The sequence below is a fragment of the Hyperolius riggenbachi genome, chromosome 4 (assembly GCF_040937935.1).
Source record: "Hyperolius riggenbachi isolate aHypRig1 chromosome 4, aHypRig1.pri, whole genome shotgun sequence".
NCBI lineage: Eukaryota > Metazoa > Chordata > Amphibia > Anura > Hyperoliidae > Hyperolius > Hyperolius riggenbachi.
In genome coordinates, this window is record NC_090649.1 from 44,659,105 (window position 1) to 44,683,389 (window position 24,285).

At 44.3% G+C, this 24,285-nt stretch overlaps 1 protein-coding gene across 3 annotated transcripts in view; it reads right to left on the minus strand.

Annotated features, from left to right (window-relative positions):
* Positions 1-24,285, minus strand: part of LOC137571191 (cytochrome P450 2C44-like) — a 78,951-nt gene that overhangs the window by 23,676 nt on the left and 30,990 nt on the right. For all 3 annotated transcript variants that reach the window (XM_068280013.1, XM_068280012.1, XM_068280014.1), the window contains 2 exons: positions 19,996-20,158; positions 7,967-8,116 (listed from right to left, as the gene is read on the minus strand). In XM_068280013.1, coding sequence (XP_068136114.1) covers positions 7,967-8,116; positions 19,996-20,158 — 313 coding nt within the window. The remainder of the gene's footprint in view (positions 1-7,966; positions 8,117-19,995; positions 20,159-24,285) is intronic.

Below are 24,285 nucleotides of genomic sequence, written 5' to 3' on the forward strand. Positions count from 1 at the left end.
ATTGACGCTTTGTCCGGGTCTCTACCAACCCTCCAGACGGCTGTGGATGAAGTGCGATCTCCTCCTAGCACAGACATACGTATGCCTGTACCTGAAAAATGTTCTGGTCACAGATATGATTTCCGAAATTTTAGGAGTAGAGTGTTATCATACTTTGAGTTGAGACCTAAATCCTCAGGAACTATGGCCCAAAGGGTCACATTTATTAAGACTTTGTTATCAGGCGATTCTCAGACCTGGGCGTACAGTCTACCCACTGGAGACTTAGCCCTAACCTCTGTAGATGAATTTTTTAAAGCCATGGCAATAATTTACGACGATCCAGACATTGCCTCGACTTCTGAGCGGAAGCTCAAGTTGTTACGTCAAGGCAAGAGTCCGGTCGAGGAGTATGCTGCTGAATTCAGAAGGTGGTCAGTATCAGCCAGGTGGGGCACCTTTGCCCTGTTAGATTGTTTCTTATCAGGGTTGTCAGATGATGTCTCTGATCTTATGTTAAGTCAGCCTGAACCTAAGACTATTGATGAGGCCATTTCATCGGCCATCAGGATCGACCGTAGGCTACGCTATCAGAGACAGACCCAGGGTAGAAACCATGTAAGGATGGTGTCCTACGCTCCACCTCCTGTGACTCCTCCTCCTCCCGTTTTGCCTCCACCCGAGCCAATGCAGATTGGTCGGTCAAAATTGTCTCAAGTGGAGCGGAGACGCAGGATTTCAGAGCAGTTATGTCTTTATTGTGCAGAGGGGGGTCATAGAGTACAGAATTTCCCTAAGAAATCGGGAAACGCTACTGCCTAGGAGTAGTTGAGGGTAATACCCTAGGCGTACAACTTTTACCCCTAGATGATAAAAGGTTGCTTCTTCCTTGTACGATTACATGGGAAGATAAATCTGAAGTCACTGAGGCCTTCGTTGATTCGGGCTCAGCGGCTAATTTTATGGATTACGAATTTGCTAAGAAACTGGGTATTCCGCTCACCCTGGTAACACCACCTATCCAAGTTACGGCAGTGGATGATTTCCCCCTGCAACGTAACCGTCCTCTGTCTCAGACACCAGAGGTGGGAGTCACTATAGGGGTGCTGCTTAGGGAGAAGTTGCATTTTTTTTTTTTACACATGACAACCTCCACTATCATCCTTGGCATGCCTTGGTTACACCTTCACTCCCCTCAGATTAATTAGGCCACTGGTCAGCTAACAAGCTGGTCAGCCCATTGCTTTCATCATTGTTTAGTAAGGGTGACCTTGGGTCAGACCAGGATTCATGTGGAGGGAGTACCGGAACAATATTCTGAATATTCAGATGTGTTTTGTCCCAAAGCTGCAGATAAACTACCTCCACATCACCCCTTAGATTGCCCCATCGATCTCCGATCTGGTTGTATGCCCCCTAGAGGTCATCTCTACAATTTGTCTGGGCCGGAAAAAGTGGCCATGCGAGATTGCATCCGTAAAAACTTAGCTAAGGGTTTCATTCGCCCTTCCCGGTCGCCTGCCGAAGCAGGTTTCTTTTTTGTAAAGAAAAAAGACGGAGGCCTTCGGCCATGCATTGATTACCGGGGCCTGAATAAAATCAAAGTAAAAAAAATCGCTATCCATTGCCTTTGATAGACTATTTATTCACTCAGGTCACCAATGCTAAGATTTTCTCGAAATTGGATTTGCGGGGTTTATACAACCTGGTGCGGATCAGAGAGGGCGATGAGTGGAAGACGGCCTTTAACACACCCGATGAGCATTACGAGTACCTGGTGATGCCCTTCGGGTTGTGTAACGCTCCGGCCGTCTTTCAGGAACTCATTAATGAAGTATTCAGGGAGGTGTTGGGTAAATTTGTCCTGGTATATCTGGATGATATACTAATCTTCTCAGATAACCTCTCTGAGCACAGGGCACATGTCAAATTTGTGCTGCACAAGTTAAGACAGAACATGCTTTATGCTAAATTGGAGAAATGCAGTTTTGAGGTAACATCTGTCACTTTTCTGGGGTACATAATTTCCACCTCGGGCCTTTCTATGGATCCAGCCAAAGTCTCTGCTGTCCTGGAATGGCCTCAGCCAGTGGGACTAAAATTTTCTCCAGAGATTTTTAGGATTTGCTAATTACTATAGAAGGTTCATAAAGGGGTACTCCACAGTCATAGCACCCCTCACCAGTCTCACAAAGAAAGGGGCAGATACCAACCACTGGTCCCCCGAAGCTCTGGCTGCTTTCTCCACTTTGAAAGAATTGTTTTGCTCTGCACCCATTTTGAGACACGTCGACACCTCCTATCCCTTTATTGTGGAGGTGCACGCCTCGGAGGTCGGGGTAGGGGCTGTGCTGTCTCAGCGTTCTGGGTTGCAGGGAAGATTACACCCGTGTGCCTATTTCTCTCGTAGGTTTTCACCAGCAGAGAAAAACTACGATATAGGCAACAGGGAGCTCCTAGCCATTAAATTGGCCTTCGAAGAATGGCGTCATTGGCTAGAAGGAGCAGAACATACGATTACCGTTTACACTGATCACAAAACTTTGGAATACATTGAGGGGGCTAAGAGATTGAGTCCCCGTCAGGCTCGGTGGTCACTGTTTTTCTCGAGATTCAGATTTGTAATTACGTACACTCTGGGTAGTAAAAACATTAAAGCGGATGCTTTGTCCAGATGCTTTGAGCCAGAGACAGCACAGCCCTCAGACCCAGAGACTATTATCCCACAGAGAGTAGTGTTGGCAGCCACAGAGACCTGGAAAGACTGGATGGAGACTTTAAGTCCCTTCCAGCAGGATGTCCCTGAAGGAAAGCCTGAAGGGGTGATGTTTGTACCACTGCCATTTCGTCTCCAGATATTGCAGATGTTCCACTCACACAAAAATGCTGGACATCCTGGGGCCGCCAGAACACAGGACCTTGTTGCTAGGTGTGCTTGGTGGCCTTCATTGGCAACTGACTGCAAGGAGTATGTTAGAGAGTGTGCAGTATGTGCAAAAAGCAAACCCTCCCGTCTGGCACCTGTGGGAACGTTGCAGCCTTTGCCCACCCCGAGTGAACCATGGACCCATTTGTCCATGGATTTTGTGGGTGAGCTTCCGAGGTCTGAGGGCATGTCAGTCATTTGGGTGGTAGTCGACCGTTTTAGTAAAATGTCCCATTTTGTGCCCCTGAAAGGACTCCCCTCGGCCCAGGAGTTGGCCGACCTTTTCATCATCCACATTTTCCGGCTACATGGTATTCCGGAAAACACTGTGTCAGATCGGGGAGTCCAATTTGTTTCTAAATTTTGGAGGGCATTTTGTCATCAAATGGGCATGGAACTGTCATTTTCGTCGGGCTACCACCCACAGACCAATGGTCAGACTGAGAGAATTAATCAGTCATTGGAACAGTTTCTAAGGTGTTATGTTGCGGATGCGCAACATGATTGGGTCAAGTTCTTGCCATTTGCAGAATTTGCGCACAATAATTTGAAAAGCTTTTCCTCTGTATTTTCTCCGTTTCAGTTCAGGTGGTAACTGGAAAGTTGCCTAAGTTCTCCCCACTGCCAGTAGCTTACACTCCGTTTCCAGCTTTGGAGGCTTGGCAAAAGTCATTTAAGAACATTTGGGGGATAGTGAAAAATAATTTGGAGAAGGCTTTTCAAAGTCAGAAAGGTCAAGCTGACAAGAAACGCTCCTTAGAGTGGAAGTTCCGGCCAGGAGACTTGGTCTGGGTGTCCACGCGTCATTTGACCCTGAAACAGCCCTCGCCCAAGTTAGGACCCAGATTTGTGGGCCCTTTTCCAGTAACCAGGAAGAACAACAATGTTACTTATGCCATTGATCTCCCTGCCAGCATGCGTGGTGTAAGATCCTTTCATGTGTCCCTGCTTAAGCCAGCAGTTCATGTAGGTTCCACTCCTCCTCCTCCTGTGATGGTAGATGACCAAGCTGAGTACGAAGTAGAAAAGATTTTAGACTCACGTGTTGTACGGAACTCAGTGCAGTATCTAGTTCACTGGAAAGGGTATGGCATTGAGGAGAGAACATGGGTACCTGAGTGTCGCATGCATGCGGATAAATTAAGGAGGGAGTTCCACGCTTTATATCCTGAGAAACCGGGTAGGAGCTGTTCGGAGTCCACTCCTCAGGGGGGGGGGGGTACTGTGAGAAAACGCGGAAAAGCTGCCGCGGGTACTCAGAGTAAGGCGGCTGATTCCGCGTTCAACATGGCAGCTTGCGCGCATGGGCCTGCATCCACTAGCCTGACGGAGCGCGGAGAAAACCGCCGCATGCCCAGTGAACAAAGCGGCGGATTCCGCGTCCGACGCGGCGGTTTGCAAGCATAGGCCTACCACTAGCAGTATGGCTTCGCTATATCTGATACTCTGTTGCCAAACTCTGCTTGTCTTAGGATTCCGCATCTGTCTCCTGTCTCTGATCTGTCTGTCTGTTGCCGACCCGGCTTGCCCGACCTCGAGAGATATCTCCTCAGTCAAGAGATAGCTCACAGACCTGTGGGTGACATCCTTCCTTGGTGTCACTCACACTCTGTCCCTCCTACTCCTAGCCAGACCCCTCCCTCGGGAGAGTCTCAGGCTTGCGGAAGGAACGTGTTATTGTGCAGTACTCCTTACTGCTGTGCACCTGCTCCTCAGGTGCAGTCCTCAAAGTATTTCTGTTACACCAAACACTCTTATTACCCAGGTGTCCAGAGGTTAGAGATATATCTGATTATCGGTGATACTGCAGATCATCAATAATCGGTATATATCTGTATTCTCGGTGATACTGCAGATCACCGGTAATCAGACCCTCTCTGTGTTACACCGATCGTTACACTTATTAAATGAGGCATAGCTCCAGCAAATCTGCATTCACTTTCACATGCCAGGATTTGCAGGGTTTTGCCAACTAGTTCACCGCAAAATTTTTGCCCTGCGGGGGATTAGTTTGCGCAGCATTTAGCACTTATCCAGGATCGCCACGTGGGGGCCCCTCAGGATCCCAAGAAAAGGGGGTCAACAGGGCACTCCAAGCACCCTCACTGCTCAGAGACCCTGCCTCTGTTCTACATACAGCTACTAACGATGGACAATGAGATACATACAATTCAGGGTTCGTGCAAATTTCTATGCCAATTTACACAACTTGAAAATGGACCAATCAAATCCTGCTGCAGCTTCATTCTATTCATCCTTTTTCAATCTGCATAAATGTACACAGAGTTTGCTTCAACTTGGAATTATCACTGTGGATAAGCTCTTATAACAAATTGTGGGCTAAAATGTGGGTCAGCTTATCAGTGGGCAATACAATGTTTGTGGAGGCACCATTATTTTTTAATGTAAACTGTATATTAATTTCATAATGTAAATAGAAGCACAGCACTCTCTTAAGGTCAATCTAAAAAATGTAAAACTCATTCTAGAAACTTTTTGGGAAACGTTTCTATACCCAGGGCTGTGGAGTCGGAGTCGTGGAGTCGGAGTCGTGGAGTCGGGGCAATTTTGGGTGCCTGGAGTCGGAGTCGGGAAAAAATGCACCGACTCCGACTCCTAATGAATTTGTAACTGTAATTAAAATAGAAAATATGATAAAATGTTCTATTTCTCAGATAATAGTCATTAAAAATAATGTATATATGCGGTATATATACAGTAATAGCTGTGCTTAGTCCACAAAAATGAAATAAACCAATCAAAATTAGTTACTTGTGCTGCTTCAATAAAGCAGTCCCCGTATTTTTAAGGTCAGATATACATATCTGATTGTGACTGTATATATGATGTGTACACAGGAATCTCTTATATATACTAAATAACATCTATGCTGTAAGTATAAAGCCTGATGTGTAGCTGTGTCACTAATAGAGATGGTCAATGAGATGGAAATAATTCTGCACTGATGCTGATTTATGCAAATGTATGCACTCCCTTTGCTGATGAAATCAAATAATTTGATATGTTGTTAAAATTTGGTTTGGTGACTACAAATTAAAGGGTACCTGAGACGGATGAAAAGTAAAGTTTTATACATACCTGGGGCTTCCTCCAGCCCCCTTCAGGCCAATCAGTCCCTTGCTGTCCTCCTCCACCACCTGGATCTTCTGCTATGAGTCCTGGTAATTCAGCCAGTCAGCGCTGTCCAGCCGCATGCTGCTCCCACAGCCAGGAACATTCTGCACCTGCGCAATAGTGCTGCACAGGCGTAGTATGCTCCTGGCGGCGGAGTGTGTGCATGCGCACTACGCCCGACTGGCTCAAGTACCTGGACTCATAGCAGAAGATCCAGGTGGCGAAGGAGGACAGCGAGGGACTGATTAGCCTGAAGGGGGCTGGAGGAAGCCCCAGGTATGTATAAAACTTTAATTTCATCTGTCTCGGGTTTACTTTGTTACACAGTAGTACTATACTCTACATATGCACTCCCCACAGAGCTGCAGGAAATCCACTGAGAATGCTGTGCACATTGAACAGAGAGGTGTTGTCTGTCACCCATAAACCTTGTTCAGATTGTGCATGAAGAATGTGTAATAGAGGAAGAATCTCCTCATTCCCCTGCAGAGTACCTGCACATCATTCTTACATGTACCCACACTTACATTGCCTAGGGCCTGATAGATGTTCTTTGTTCCGGTTTGTACCTTTCACAAGTACTCTTACCAAAGACTAGTTTTAGTCTAAAGGGAATAAATATAGTAGTCTACATATCCTTCTCACTTCAGTTGTCTTGTAAAATTCCTAAGCGTTGGCAGTTAAGAGACGAATTTCACGTTACATACTTTTAATCAACAAAATTGTAATATGCAAATTAGAGGAGTCGGAGTCGAGGAGTCGGAGTCGGTGGAATCCTAAACTGAGGAGTCGGAGTCGGTGGATTTTTGGACCGACTCCACAGCCCTGTCTGTACCCACAGCCCCCAATAACTGTTCTTCAGCTTGAGACTTCTCTTTGTCTGCTAGAAAGTCAAGTCAAAATAAAATGAAAAGCTCATTTAGCTGCTTTCCTTGATGAAGGGTCCATACATCCTGCTGCATTCTACCATATTGCCAACTGAGCTTACTATTTTACATGTATAGCATAGCTGTCTTAACACTATTTACATTACATTTTTAATGGACCTTAGCCAAGACATTTTTGGAGAAGGGCTCCAAAAATGTCCTAGCTACAGATAATTACCTAATGAGAGGGAAGGCTCTAGGTCCTATACAGCCTTTCCATTCCTCTCCTGGTCTCCTCGTCCCAGCGCCATCACCCCCATTCACATATCCTGCCGCGGGAGGCTTCAGAAGCCTTTGGGAGCCCGAGTGCTCCTGAAGATGGGTGGCTCCGTACTGCGCAAGTGCGAGAGAGTGCACTTGCATAGGTGCACTAAGCAGCCACTCGTCTTCGGGAGCACTTTAGCTCTTGAAGACTTCCGAAGGCTCCCTGGGTGGGAGGGAGAGAGCAGTCTCCAACCCATCAGTCGTAGACTGCTAACGTGGGTGAAAGCGCTGGAATGAGGGGACGAGGAGAGAAACAGGAAGGCTCTATAGGACCCAGAGCCTTATCCGTCTTTAGGTATCAGTTTTATTTATTTTAAAAATGCTTCAGGTTTACTTTAAATTTTCTAATGCAAAGGGAAAGCATGAGTTATGTCACAGATATACTGGTTACACAGATTTCAACGTGTACAAACTGAGCCTAAAGCCCTCTAAGGGCTGGTTCAAATGGGCGTCTAAACCAGCCACCCAGTGTCTTGGTCAAATGGCTTTCTGCTAGTGAGCAGAAAAGCTTTTGAAAACCGTCACCAAAAGCATCACGTTTAGACCTCCATAGGGACACGGAAGTGCCGCAATTTGCATGGACAACAGAAAACAATTGTGTCGGCGGCACTCCATTCACTTGAATGGACAGTGCTTAAAAGACAAGCACCGCGGACGTCATTTAACGACGTCCAGGTGTCCATGTGAACCAATCCTAAGATACATACCGTACTGTTTGCAAAACATGTACTCTCACCTTCATAGGACTTCATTGCTTTTACCAGAATCTCAGCTTCCTCATTGATCTTGACTTCTATGGCTTTTCTCCCCATCCCGTAATCTCGCAATGTGGAAATAGTGAATCTTCTCATGGCCTTCCAGCTCTCGCCATTGGAGAAGAAAACACCTAAACACAAAATGTATTTTCCTGTTCAGTAGGGTAGAGATGTATACAGGGTAAACACACAGATGACCACACCCACCTACTCTCTGCTGGGAAAGATTAACTCTTTGTAGGCAGCGCTGCAACACTACAGCTCTGCAAATTCTCATTATTAATCATTGTCATCCTGGTTAATGTGCAATTAAGCATTTGCCTTTACCACAAATGGGCAATAGGCCCAATCCTGTACATTGTTTAAAATAACTTTTGAGCTTATTGGAATTAAAAAAGTACCAAAATAAATACGTGAAAAAGTACTGGCAAAATTATTATTATTATTTTTTCTTTTAACCCTCCTGGCGGTTTAATTCCCGCGGCTGCGTAGCCGCGGGAGGGTTTTTTTCACCTTTTTTTTTTTTTTTTTAGCATGTAGCTAGCCTAGCGTTAGCTACATGTTTCCCCCCTCCCTGCGGCGTCCCCCCCCCCCCGTATATTCCGCAAAAATCTATTAACCCTTCGCACACTCACATGCAAATGTTCAAACATTTGCATTCACAGATTCACTCATCCAGGCACAACTGTTATCCCTACAGCTAAATTAAAAGCCAGGGTTTTAGTTCACAGAAGAATGCATTCTTATGCTTTTTTTTTTAACCCAAGAACAAGTTTATTGAAAAATCGGATATATATACAGCATTGCCGGTGGAGGCAGAAAAGAAAGGCACAGTGTACAGAATATTAACATACTTAACAGTTTTGCATAGAAACATTGGTATGAAATTTTCCAAGGTAGTAGAGACATAGGTGTGGAGGTATGGAGACATTCACAGACCAAGGGAAATAGACAGAACTGACTGCATGTATTGCATAGGCAGTAATACTTGTATATATTAGAGGGGGTAGGGAAGGGATAGTATTTATTTCTCTATCCAGCGATCCCAAATCAGGTTAAACTTAGAGGGTACTTTCCTATGGAGATATACAAGTTTCTTATACGGAAGTGCACGATTCACCCTTGAGATCCAGCTTTGTTGGGTAGGGGTTTCAGAGGAGAGCCATTTAAGTGCAATTTCTTGACGAGCTTGAAAGAGGGTTTGTATAACAAAGAGCTTGGTATTTTTGTCAAGTTCCTCGTCAGTTATGAGGCCGAGCAGGCACATTGCCGGATCTAATATTACCGGGCATCCCATCTTATCATGCAGGAATTGGACAATCTGCTTCCAGAAAGCGTTTATGGGGGGACATTCCCATATTAAATGGTAGAATGTAGGAGAGGGAGAGGAGCATTTGGGACAGTCGAGTGATGTTGCATAGTTAAATTTGAGAATTCTGGCCGGAGTAAGGTATGCCTGGTGTAGGATATATAGCTGGGTTAGTCTTTCTCTAATTGAGGGGGAAACCAACCTAACTGCATGGAGTATGTCATCCCAGTCATCTTCCTCTATCGTAAGGCCACATTCAATCCATTTTTCCCTAGAGGGAGTGTTATATACATCTGTTTTATATTGTAGTATAATTGAATATAAGTTGCCTATCATGTGCTTTGATTGGCCATTTTGAATAGCATTGAGGATATCCGAGGTGTGTAGCTGAGGTGGAGATGACCGGAACTGTGTTTTGTAGGCATGTAAAAGCTGGAGATATCTAAAAAGGTATGTGGGAGGCAGGGAGAATTTGCTGGCTAATTGAGGGAAGGAAGCAAATTGCCCGTTTTCGTGTAGTTGGCCCAGAAAAACAATACCTTTTGAGATCCACAGGTGAGTGTCAGGAATGGTGGTAAATTGGGAAAGGTTAGGGTTATTCCAGATTGGGGTGTGAAATTCCAGCTTGGAGTATGAGAAGTACTTGAGGACCCAGCGCCATACTTTAGTTGCCTGATCGAGCAATGTATTAGGTTGTTTACCATGTGTGAGTGTACCTCTTAGGAGGTCAAGAGCAAGCGAAGTTCCCCGAGGATCTATACTGTACCCATACAGTTCAGGATTATATGTTGTATCAGAGGTAAACCAGATCGCCAGCTGATGGAGCTGCGCAGCTACATAATACTTCTCAAAAGAAGGGAGTGCTATCCCACCTTCCCCATTGGAGTTTTGCAGAAGAGTATATCTAAGTTTTGCTCGACCATTGGCCCAGACTAGGCTGAGTATTAACGAACGGAGTTTTTTAAAGAAATGCTGGGTAATGTATATTGGGGAATGATGGACAATATATAGGATTTTGGGTAAGAGGATCATCTTTACCAAGTTAGCTCTCCCAGCAACTGATAGGGGCAGCTTGGTCCAGACTCTACTTTTGTTTTGCACCAGCTGAAGAAGCGGATACACCTCATTTTGTATATATGCCTTGGGGTCAAGTTGTACAGTAACTCCGAGATATCTGAACGAAGAAACTATTTTTAAGGGGGAGGAGTTATTTAGGGGGGTTGTGGGTTCGTCTATCAAAAGGACTACGGATTTGTCTTTGTTAAGTTGTAGGCCAGAGTAATACCCAGATTCTTGGATTATTTCTAAGGCCAAGGGAAGGGAAGTATTTGTGTCAGCTAAGTAGAGGATCGTATCGTCCGCATACATAGATAATTTTTCATGGGTGTGCTCGGTTTTAAGTCCCACAATGTCTGGATGCATTCTAATGCGAGAGGCGAGGGGCTCTGCCGCTAGAGCGTATAAGAGGGGAGATAGGGGGCAACCCTGGCGGGTGCCTCTTTCTAATTTAAACTGTTCAGATATCCAGGAGTTTGTACACACACATGCTGATGGGGCAGTGTATAGAAGCTGAACCCATCTCACAAATTTATCGCCAAATCCAAATCTGGCTAATACTGCCTGCAGGTAAGGCCACTCAACAGTATCGAAGGCTTTGGCCATGTCAAGGGAGGCCACTGCCCTAGAGCCTTGATTCAGATGAGAGCATTGGAGATTGGCCATCAATCTACGGATGTTTATAGCTGTATTTTTCCCTGGCATAAAACCAGTCTGGTCTGGGTGTATTAGGTCCAGTATTACATTGTTCAGCCTAATGGCCAAGGCTTTGGCAAGAATTTTGATGTCGACAGGAAGAAGGGAAATGGGCCTATAAGACTCACATAGCAGCGGGTCCTTGCCTGGCTTTGGGATTACTACAATTAATGCATTGCGCATGGATGGTGGTAATTCACCTTTTTCGAAGGCAGCGTCATACGTTTCTAGAAGTACAGGAGCAAGCTCTTCAGAAAATCTTTTATACACTTCAACAGGCAAGCCATCTAGGCCTGGGGCCTTTTTATTAGGGAAGCTGGCTATAGACATTTCGATTTCAGCTACTGAGAATGGTTCATCTAGTTGGTCACGCTGCTCTGGGGTTAGTCTGGGAAGGGATAGTTCAGAGAGGTAAATCTCAGAATCTGCCTGGGTAGCTAGGGATTTGGATTTGTAGAGGTTCTCGTAGAATTCTCTAAAGATGTTATTGACCTCTTTGGGCCCTCTCACCTCGGTTCCCTGATTATTTAGGATCGATGAGATAACTGGAGGGGTTGAGTGGGTTTTAGAAATCTTGGCCAGGAGGGTGCCAGTACGTTCTCCCTGTTCGTAGTAGGTTTGTTTCTGGAAGAAAATTGAAGATTTTGCTTTTTCCTCAATAAGATTAGTTAAATTTCGGAGGGATTTTTGCCATTGGCTATATTTATCCGGCGCTGGGTCCTGCAAATACCTCTGCTCTAGATCTGTTGCTTGAGAGTGTAGATCTTGTTCTTGTTGCTGGGTAGATTTTTTATGTGAGGCAACTACTCTGATTAAAGTTCCCCTAAGAAACGCTTTGAGGGTATCCCAGACCAGGACCCTGTCCGTCTCATCTCTGTGTATATATAGAAATTCTGCCAGGTCCCTACTGATCACCGAGTCAGCGTTTATTAGTTCTAGCCAGAAGGGATTAAATTTCCATACTTTAGGAGGGGGGGGGCTTCCCCATTCAAGGTCTACTTGAAGAGGTGCGTGATCAGAGACCAAGCGGGGGAGAATCCTAGTCTGGGAGACCCTTGGTAGCAAAGCAGGTGTAGTAAGAACATAGTCTATACGAGACAGAGTCCTATAGGAGGCGGAGGAGCAGGTGTATCCTGGTGTATTTGGGTGCAGGTATCTCCAGGTATCTAGCATACCTATTTCCTCCAAAAACAAGGAGAATGATGTTTCCTTATCAGTCTGGGGTGGGAGTTTGTCATAGAATGGGTTTCTAACTGAGTTGAAATCACCCATCCAAACTGCCTGTATACCCGGGGAAGACATCATAAATTGAAGGCCCAGTTTTAACAAGGTAACTGAGTATGGGGGAGGGATGTAGTAGGCAAGTATTAAAAGAGGGTGATCTGCTATAGTGCAATTAATAAAAACATATCTTCCCAGGTCGTCTAGTTTAAGCGATACTAGTTGAAACTGTAATTGTCTGTTGACCAGTATCGAAACACCACGGGATGCTTGTGAAAAGGTTGAGTGGTATGCCCACCCTACCCACCCTCTACGTAGACTTAGAACTTTACTGCCTATTATGTGAGTTTCCTGCAATGCAATTATGTCAGGTTTTTGTTTATTCAAATACGTTAGTATTGTCTGCCTTTTAATTTTTTCGTTCATACCCCGGACATTCCAGGTGATCAATGATACTTTAGAAGACATTGTAGTTAGATTTACCTTGTATTAGCCATATAGTACCATATAAAGATGTGAAAGTACACTGAAGTACATAGTAGTGGGAGTCTTGCACACCGACGTTGCGTAATAGTAACGCATTAAACCCAAACCCACCCTGCCCTACCTGTCTAACTAGGAGGGCCTTGTACCCATAACCATTAATTTGAAACCCACCGGAGAGCGCTAATGTAGCGCACCCGATGGAGAGATTGAGGAAACAACTCAACAGAAGCATACAGAGAAGAAGTGCGCGTATTTGATGACGGGTGGAAACCATCTATCAGATCGAGCACCGTGCTACACATTGGATAGTGTATCCCTGGAGTCGCAGGGAGAAAATAATACCCAAAGGAGATATTTCTTTATCCCCTATAATTAGTCAGGAAGCTGTTTTACAGAGGCAGAGAGCTATAAACTTATATATAAACCATAGTAAACAATAACAGCATATCTGTGAATACCCAGGGGAATGTAGGGAGAGGAGAAGGGGGGGAGGGGGGGATTTGGATGGGAAAGATGAGGAGGAAGGGGGTCCTGTGGATTCACAGTCATTAAAGTGTCATTTTACAACATTTAACAGTTGGTTGTAATGTCAAATGAACATTAGATTTTTAAGGAGAACCTCTGTCAGCAATGAAGGCATAGAATCTAAACATATCCTTAAAGAGGAACTCCAGTGAAAATAATGTAGTAAAAAAAGTGCTTCATTTTTTACCATAATTATGTATAAATGATTTAGTCAGTGTTTGCTCATTGTAAAATCTTTCCTCTCCCAGATTCACATTCTGACATTTATTACATGGAGACATTGTTACTGTGGGCAGGTTATTTAGCTGTTTCTAGCTGCTCTGGCTGTTAGACAGCTAATAACAGCTGTTTCCTGTCTCTGAACATTGTTACATTGTGGCTGTTTGCCAGGAGTACCGCAGTCTTCAGAGGTTCTTGTGGGAGGGATTTCAGCACAAAATCAGTCACACAGCGCCCCCTGATGGTCTGTTTGTGAAAATCATTGTCTTTCTCATGTAAAATGGGGTATCAGCTACTGATTGGGAAAAAGTTCAATTCTTGGTTGGAGTTTCTCTTTAAGAGCACGCAGTTAGGGAAATATAGAAGTGTGGCAGTAAAGGAGCGCCTGTAGCATTGAGTGTCCAGTATTTATATTTAAGTGAAAAGGCACGCTAGAGCTTGTAGAAAGTGTCCAGCTTTTCCCATATCCAATAGGAGAAAAAGTAGGTGCCGGAGGTAGTTCCTTACAGAAGCATGCCGTGTTGCAGCCAATGAGTCCAATTACAGACACTGACCGTTAAATTGAGAGTGCCATTGGGGAGGAAAATTAAAATGGTGGAGTGAGGAGAGAGGTCGTAACCACGCTCAGGGGATTATAGTATAGTGCAGAAGAGAAGTCATTACCTGATCGGAGCCTATAGTCAGCGCTTGATCAGTCACGTTTTTCTGGAGATCTTGAAGCTGATTTGCGGCGATTTGTTTCCAGCCATCGGAATACCTCCTGTGGATCAGTGAAAAAATGAGTAGCGTCGTCTGCTGTGACCCGCAGCTTCGCAGGAAAAAGCATTGCGTATGGCATATTAAGTTCTCGGAGACGCTTCTTGGCCGCAATAAATTGAGAGCGCTGCTTTTGTATCTCGATGGAGAAATCCGGATAAAAGGAGATCCGAGCATTCTCATATCTGATTTCTTCCTTTTTCCTGGCTGCTCTGAGAATGGCATCTCTGTCCCGGAAGTTTAAGACTTTAAAGATGAATGTGCGTGGTGGTGCACCCGGGGGTGGTGTTCGCGGGGCGATACGATGCGCTCTTTCAATAATAAACACGGAGGAGAAAGTGCTTCTGCCGAATAGATCGATGAGGAGTGATTCTGTGAAGCCCTCAGGGTCTGAACCTTCCACTTTCTCTGGGAGCCCCACTATTCTGATGTTTGAGCGCCTGTTTCTGTTCTCCAGGTCATCTTGTCTGTTGTGAAGCGTAGTAAGTGACTTTTGTGTTTCTTTCATCGCTGGCTGCAAAGGTTTAGTAGAGTCCTCTAGCGCGCTTATGCGATCCTCCGCTTCAGTGACACGTGTGCGCAGCGACTGCATGTCCTGTCTTACCAGGGAGACATCTGACTGGACCTCATCAAGTTTGGTTGTGATGGCAGCCAGGCTAGTCTGACATGCCACCATGCCCTCGAGGAGTTGTGCTAGAGGGTCGGGAGATGCGTCTGGTTGCTCGGAACCTTCTTCAAGCGGAGATTCTTGTCCGAGTGAGGGACCGGCGCCATCTTGGGATTCGTGCTGGAAGCGGCGCAGCTTAGCTGCAGCTTCGGAGGCTCGCCTTGTCATGATGGGGGAGAATACTGGAGTGGTGCAGGCTTCTCCTGCGGGCATTTGCGGGTCTTTTTGCGACGCCAGGGCTGTATTTAGGATGTGTATAGCCGGTTGAAGCACGGAGCCTCTCTGGGACACGTCTTCACCGCATGGACTTCCGGTCACGCCCCCATTCTTATGCTTAATCACCTATACTGCGCAGAAGTACCCAGGTAAACATAGGTGTCCTAACTCTGGCCCTGTAACATGCATAGTGCAGACATGTAAACACATTCATTGCATCAAACCTATCAATGGATTAGGAGCACACATCCTAACTTCCTCTCCTGGGAAAGACAGTGCATCTTACCAATCGCACAAGGGAGCTAATGTTATGTGTCCATGTGCACCATGCGCATACACCAGCATAAGCTGTCTGCATGCTGACAAACATACAGGGGAAGGGGGGAGTGCACCGAATTGGACCCTAGCCACAGGGGTCAATGATAAGAATAAACATACATATATCCAGGCGTTAGCTACATGTTTCCCCCCTCCCTGCGGCATACCCCCCGTATATTCCGATCGCCGCCGGCGCCGCTTGCCCATAAGGAAATCCCGTTCTGAACGGGATTTCCTCGAGGGCTTCCCCCGTCGCCATGGCGACGAACGTCATGACGTCACCGACGTCATGACGTCACTGGGAGTTGCGATCCACCCCATAGCGCAGCCTGGCGGCAATTGGCCAGGCTGCGCAAGGGGTATGCGGGGGGGCCCTGTATCCATGGCGGGTAGCGGCGCATCGGCGGCGGGCGGCGGTGATCAGACCAAACACGCAGCTAGCAAAGTGCTAGCTGCGTGTTTGAAAAAAAATATTATGTCAATCGGCCCAGCAGGGCCTGAGTGGCACCCTCCGGCGGCTTACCCCGTGTCACACACGAGGTTACCGCTAAGGAGGTTAAAGAGTATTTTCTGCCAGTGATTTCAAGCAGTGGTGCTCATCCAATATTCGGGTATCCAAACTACTCAGATAATCCGAACTTTTTCCACTATCCGAACTTTGGATTGGATTCTGGATATCTTTGTAAATTGGAATAGCACTATCCGAGCAAACTCGGATTTGTATGTGAAAATCCAAAATCCGGACGGATAGTTATTTAGGATATCCGAGCTGAGGCCTTCAATGGCTAAAATCCCTTTTCGAGGCATTCAGTCCCAGAGAGTCCAAAACGTTTTGGAAGCATTTTAAAGGCCACTTCCTTTTTTCTATTCGGATATCTGAATCCGACCGGATATCCCCAATATTGGGTTCGGATATCTGATTCTACTCAGATACCCAAAAGTTTGGATTTGGATATTCGATTTGGATCCGGATATCTGGGTATCCAGATCCGAATTCAATTCGGATTTTGAAAAGAAGTATCCGAGCAGCACTAATTTCAAGGGCATTTTATAGACAAGGTGTTAAAATATCACCTAGGAGAAAACTTACTACAAAAAGTAAATTGGATCAGGCACAATCTCTCTTATGGTGCCCATAGATGGTACAATTTTTCACCTTGGTTAAGGGCTCTGCCTTTGACATGGGAGACCAGGGTTCAAATCCTGGCTAGGTCAAGTACCTATTCAGTAAGGAGTTCAAGGCAAGACTCCCTAACACTGCAGGGTGGCCTCCTGAGCGCGTCCCAGTGACTGCAGCTCTTGAGCGCTTTGAGTCCGACAGGAGAAAAGCGCTATACAAATGTTCGGATTATTATTATTATTTTTTTTTTTCGATTAGATCGTTTTGTTTGATTATTCCATGAGATCGAAAATGAAGATTTTTCCAACATGTCTGATCGGATGTTCTTTGTTTTTGATTGAAAAAAAGATTTTAAACTATCATTCGATTTGATAGTTTTGGTCAAATAAACAGGAACATTTAACATTTTAATTGTAACGTGTATGGGTACCATTAGAATAGAAGGAGATGGGCTGCACAGGGATGAATCGAGGTGATGCTATTGCATATCCCAAGTCTAGTAATTGTTTACCCATCCAGAGATATATATATATATTTTCAAAATGTTTTTATGCGCTTTGAGTCCCATGGGAGAAAAGCGCTTTACAAATGTTATTTGTTGTGGTTGTTGTTGTTGTTGTTCATATAAAGAACAACACCTTCATATTCTCTAACTGGTTACATGACAATAGAACTGAAACAGATGAAAAATTATTCATAACTCAAATTGCACAATGTCTCGTCACAATGACCTGTGACCACGTATTGTCAAATGGAAAATACCTCCCACCCTTTCCCCATTATCCCTCACTCTCCCCAGTTTAATTGCTCTCTCTCAAACCTACTAATACTTGAATCCAACAGAAGTGATCCAGTCTGTCCAGAAAACAGTAATGGTCAAAACAAAAGAATATTGTGTAGGCTGTAGAAGGATCCTTTGATCATACAATTTTCAATGGTCCCAAAGTACCTAGTAGTTTGTGGTAGGCGTATCACTCCGAGTATTTAAAAAGTTCCATGAAAGAGTTCATCTCCCCTGGTGGGATCATCAAGAGAATGTAGGGTTTCTATTTCTTAAAGAGTAACTGTCAGGCTACAAAAGCTAATTTAAACCTCTATTCTCCTGTGTTAAACAGTTTAGAAGGAAGCCAAAAAGGCATCACTGAAGATAAAAAATCTCTCTTACATTTGATGTGTGGTTATCAGCAAAGCTGTTATTCCCAAGCTCTTAAGAAGACGCAAGCCGCATACCATACTGCAAAGCATTCTGGGGCTCTCCCCTCAGCTGCTAATGAGAAGTTACAGGGTCAAGTAACAATAGCATGTAACTCAGTCCAGCGCACAGCACTGATAAAACTCCTGGCAGAGTACACTGCAGGAGTCCGCTATTGTTCCTAGCCACATGGCTCATTAATATTCACTGCACACTGTGTTATTCTGTATGAGCTTTTCTGTGATCAGGAAGCAGGGAGGACATGACGACACATTTGGCTTCATAGGAGACAGACAAACATGGAACCTGCCATGAGCTGTCAGGAGCATCATTCTCTGCATATACTATATAAAAATTCTGTGAAATCCAAACGTGGACAGTGACATGCATATGTAATGTAAGTACAGCCTATATTTAGCTACTGATATATGTGTTTATTTTCTCTGAGACCTTATACATAACAGCTCCTCTTTAAAGAAATGTTTAGTTCCTTTTTCAACTTGTAGGGTGGCATCCAATCTATCCAGTTTCATCAAATATGATATCTCATCATGCAAGTCTGATATGGAGGGGTGAGTGGAATAGATCAATCTAGTAAAAATTGATTTTCTGGCATCCAGGAGGATGCGATCCCAGGATATTTTATCTGCAATTCTATACCGGTGCTTAGCTTGATATAATGTCCATGTGGCCAGTCTTATGTTGGGGATTTCTTCAAGCAGACAGATTGCTGATGAATGGGAACGGCTAATGAAACATCAGAAACAGGCAAGAGCCAATCTAGTTTATAATCTAGAGCACAAGTGTCCAACTTCAGTCCTCAAGGGCCATATCCATGCCAATGTTTAGGATTCAGGGAGAAATGGAGAAATGTGTTCTACATGATGAACCACACTTTTCCTGATTCAGTCCCATCAATTAATTTATACTGTACCAAAAATGTGTGAGGGCCTCGGCTCTTGAGGAGTGGAGTTAGGCATCCTTAATCTAGAGACACCTAAGAAAGATTTGTGACATGGTGACCAAGTAACCACACAGAAGGTTCATAGGAATTTGAGCAACTTCCTGCTTGGGTCTGGAAGATCTTTGAGCGTCGGGTTGTGAGCAAAAATATGATTAGTAGAGCCACTAGTAACCCTATGCTAAGGCATTTAACAAACAAAGCTATCTATGAGCAGCTACAAAATACAAGGGGTCAACTGGTAAGAAGTCAAATATTTAATACAGTGGAAGAGGAGAGTAGGTAAAATATACCAACTACCTACATCTAAAAAACGGGCCTACAAATTTTGGGCACTGGATTATACCAACAGCAGAATGTTGGTAATGTTACCAATATTCTACTCTTCCCTGACCTTGCCTATCTCTGACACCTACCACTAATTCCAAAGGACTAGTCCACAGTGCTCAGTTGCACTGCAAAATAATTCTGCATATCAACTTACTGCCCATACAGTTCTATGGGGCTGTTCACAGCACTGTGTTGTAAAGTATTGCTGCATGCAGGCTTTGTATTAAAGTCTATGGCCATTCTCCATTGCAGTTCACTCTCATAACGTGTGCACTATGCAACGGACCATTGGGAATCCAGCCTAACACTAACAGCCAATTAAGGGGTTCTGCTACATAATCGTCAAACTCCAGGCACCACTTTCTGACTCCCTCCTCTGATATCAGGGGTTCAGCTACTTGATGGCTGAACCCGTCTCCACTTTAACCCCTTGCCACTATTTGGCATTTATCTACAAGGTAGCCATATTCTGAGTAATCTAAAAATGTAGTTCAACTTAAAGCGGACCCAAACCAAACAATTTTTTAAATTCAAAATATTTAGTTGCACCACCCCGACACATACAAAGATAAATAAACACTCCTTCAAGCCTATGAGCATTTCAGTGCATGCTTTTCACCCTTCTCTGTTCATGACTAGAGTTATACAGGGGGCAGCCATTAGCAGTTCCTCCATTGCTGGACACCACCTACTCCAGTAGTTTGCCGGATTCTGTCCCGGCAATATGAAAGGAAGGGAGAGGTTCCTCCAATAAATGTAAAATGTTTTATATTTGTCATCATGCAGCTAAAAAAAGGCTGCTATTTATTATTATAATTTAGAAAATAGATTTTATTTCTGAAATCTTGTATTTTTAATTTGGGTCCACTTTAAACCTAATAATACAATTACGGTATATAACCTGATTTTGTTTACGACTTTGCATTGAATATGGTTACCATTTTCCTTGGTTGTTTTAGCAAATATTGGCAGCTTTGGTCTGTTAGCAAATTCATCCCCATGGTTGACAAACGCCTCTTTGATGGTGTCATATCCACACAGGAAGACAACCTTCCAGGTCCCAAAGTGGAAAGTCATCACCGAGCCATACTTCTTAGACAGCTGTGAATCAGACACACAGAAAACACAACATGAACAATTCAACATGAACAGGTAACCTAAGGAGAGAACCTAAGGCTCTGGGTCCTATAGAGCCATCCCTCTCCTCTCCTTCGGTGCAGCTCAGGATCCACCGTTTGAATCTCCCGTTGGGAGGGATATCGGAGGTCTTTGGGAGCTGAGTCCTCCCGAAGACAGATGGCTCTACACTGCGCACATGCTAGTATGTGAGAGAGGGCGCTCGCACGTACGCAGTATGGATTGGCCTGTCTTCGGGAGCACTCAAGCTCCTGAAGACTCCTGAAGACTTCTGAAGCCTCCCTTCGGCGGCGGAAACAGCAGTATCTGACCAAATTGATTGAATACTGCTTCTGGGGGAGCCAGCACTGAAACGGGGACCGGGAGAGGAGAGGGAAGGTTCTATAGGACCCAGAGCCTTCCCTCTCCTTGGATAAGTATCTGGCTTTTTTTTTTAACACAATTCCCATTGACTTTAAAGAGAAACTCCAGTCTCTTACAGCTTTCCTAAGCAATATCTATTTTATTTTACTTTATTTTTATTTATTTTTTTACATTTTACTCAATACTTGGTAGGCAAAACAATTAAAGAGGAACTGTAGTGAAAATAACATAATTAATAAAATTGCTTATTTTTTTACAATATTAATGTATAGATTATTTCATCAGTGTTTGCACATTGTAAAATCTTTCCTCTCCCTGATTTACACACTGGTAGTGACATCTTTGGTTCTGCCATTGACCTGTATGGAATGTTCATGACTGAGGAGTTCTATGCACAGACATTATTTCCAATTCCCACAATGCAAGAAGGTTCATGGACTAGAAGCTGTCGGGACCATGGTCATGACATCACACCATTGGAGAGGTTTCACTACATTATCAGCAATACAGACCCCACCCTCCCCGATGATCTATTCAAGAAAAAATAAAGACTTCCTGTGGGAACGGAGGTATCAGCTATCGATCGAAAATGAATTTTGAAAACTGGGTTAAAGTTCCTCTTTTAAGTAAATCTGAGGTAAAAAATAAACTAATGAGATACACAAATGTTTTTATGCCCCTACTCCTATAGAATTACTTTTTTAGGCGATACCATGATTTTATTTTATATTTGAACATTTACAATTTAATAAGTGTCCCAGAGTTAGAAAAGGGTCAGTCGCCTCCAATACACTTTAAGAAATATCCATTTGATTGTTTTATTTTTATTTTTTACTTTTTATTAAAGAGAACCCGAGGTGTGTTTGAAGAATGTGATCTGCATACAGAGGCTGGATCTGCCTATACAGCCCAGCCTCTGTTGGTATCCCAAACCCCCCTAAGGTCCCCCTGCACTCTGCAATCCCTCATAAATCGCGTGTAGCAGAGGGCTGTGTTTTTCTCTAAAGTGTCAGTCTGCTGCTCTCCCCGCCCCTTGCAGAACTCCGGTCCCCGCCTGCCTCCCTTCCCTCCCCGCTGATTAGAGGGATGGGAGGGGGGCAGGGACTGGAGCTCTGCAGGAGGCGGGGGAGCAGCCGAGACTGACACTACAGATGTAAACACAGCCTCACAGCACGGCTGTGATTTATGTCTGATTGCAGAGTGCAGGGGGACCTTAGGGGGGATTGGGATAGCAACAGAGGCTGGGCTGTATAGGCAGACCCAGCCTCTGTATCCAGATCACATTCTTAAAACACACCTTGGGTTCTCTTTAAGCACTTGGTAGGCAAAACAATGTTAAAGAGGAACTGTAGAGAGAATAACAATCAATAAAATTGCTTATTTTTTACAATATAAATGTATAGATTATGTAGTCAGCGTTTGCCCATTGTAAATTCTTTCCTCTCCCTGATTTACATTCTGAAATGTATCATTGGTGGTGATATCTTTAGGCCTGCCAGGTGATCTGTATGGAATGTTCATTACTGAGAGTTCTATGCACAGAGGGAGATGCTGCTTTCTTGGCAGTTGGAAAAAGCCATTATTTCCCACAATGTAATGAGGTTCACAGACAGCAAACTGTCAGAACCATGGTCATGACATCACACTGTGGGAGGGGTTTCACCACAATATCCGCCATACAGACCCTTCTGATGATCTTATTGAGAAAAGGTAAATATTTCTTGTGGGTAAAGGGGGTATCAGCTACTGATTGAGAAGTTCTTGGTTGCAGTTCTTCTTCAGTAAACTATTATCCTCAACTTAATTCAAAGCTGCTGATAACAAAATAGGGATGGGGAACTAGAAGAAGAACTCCAAAAACAGCACTTTAAATATGCCATTTTGCCATCCACATGAAACCTCTTTCATGTGGATGGCAAAATGGCATATTTAAAGTGCTGTTTTTGGAGTTCTTCTTCTAGTTCCCCATCCCTCTTTTGTTATCAGCAGCTTTGAATTAAGTTGAGGATAATAGTTTACTGAAGAAGAACTGCAACCAAGAACTTCTCAATCAGTAGCTGATACCCCCCTTTACCCACAAGAAATATTTACCTTTACCTCACATAGCTCAAATTAACCTCACCTAGCTCAAATTAACGTCTCCATTGTTTCTATAAAAACCCTGTACTAATGTCCACACGGTAGGCAACCCCTGCTGAATGTGCTATACAATCTGAAGTGAGGGGAATATGGATCAAAATTTAACAAAAATGTCCAAGCATACTACATGAGAATCGCATGAACTCAATGCCCACCCCAACCTCCACAGACTTCTTCACAAATAGGTACCAAGTTGTCAAGCTGGGCAAAATCTCTCGACAAAGGGTCACCAACACTAAATATTCTCAGACCTAATTTAAGGTGTGGATCAACGCTCATATGTTCACTAGTGTTGTTGTCCCACCTCAGTAAAGCCCACTGATTTTTAGAAAACATACAATCTGTACTGAACTCCGCTGCTCGTCTCATTCATCTTTCTTCTCGCTCTTCCTCTGCGGCTCCTCTCTGTCAAGCTCTTCACTGGCTGCCAATTAAGCAGAGGATCCAGTTCAAACTCTAACCTACAAAGCTCTCCACAATCTCTCTCCCCGGTACATCTCCTCACTAATTTCCAGATACAAACCCAACTGCAATCTCAGATCTGCACATGAGCTGCTTTTGTCCTCCTCTAGAATTACCTCCTCGCATTCACGCATACAAGATTTCTCACATGCCTCACCCTTCCTCTGGAATGCCCTTCCACAACACATCTGTCACTCTCCAATCTTTCTTTCCTTGAAATGTTCTCTAACACTCTCTCAAAACTCACTTTTTCTGACAAGCATACAATCTACCTTAGACTATTCCCCCTTTGTCCTTCTCCTAAGGTCAAGTTGCATTCCTACTAGATATCCTAAAACACACTGCCTCTAGGTATGTTTATTGCATATACTACCCCACCTCTTGTTCCTCCTGATTCCTTGTGAGTGTAAGCTCTGAAGGGCAGGGCTCTCTCCCCCTTTTGTGTCTTGGAAGTCATTTATACATTTTATTCATCGTGTTACTTATATTTATTTATTTATTTATTTATTGTATTTATAAAGCGCCAACATATTACGCAGCTCTGGACATTAGTTTAGGTTACAGACAATATTTAGGGGTGACATACAGCAAAATGACAATACAGGAATACAAGAAAGACTAGATCACACAGCACAGTATGAGTACAAGGTAAAGCTTAGTCAGTCACTGGATGGGAGCATAAAGATTAGGCAAGTTAGGTTCACTCAGATCTGTAGGATAGGTGTACAGCAATGAAGGTGCATGATCAGGTAGGACACAAAAGGAGGAGGGCCCTGCCCAAAGGCTTACAATCTAGAGGGAGAGGTAGGGATACGAAAGGTAGGGGACCAGCTGTGGGTTTAGAGCACTTGTGAGTGGTAGTAGGCCAGAGTGAAAATGTAAGTTTTGAGGGCTTTCTTGAAGATGTTGAAGGAGGGGGCTGCCCTAATGGGTGGAGGTAGGGAGCGCCATAGTGTTGGAGTAGCTCTTGAGAAGTCCTGGAGGCGTGCATGGGACTGGGTAATGCGGGGGGCGGTTAGGCGAAGTTCATTGGAAGAGCGGAGTGAGCGGCTCGGTGTGTACCTCTGAGTAGTGTTGGGCGAACAGTGTTCGCCACTGTTCGGGTTCTGCAGAACATCACCCTGTTC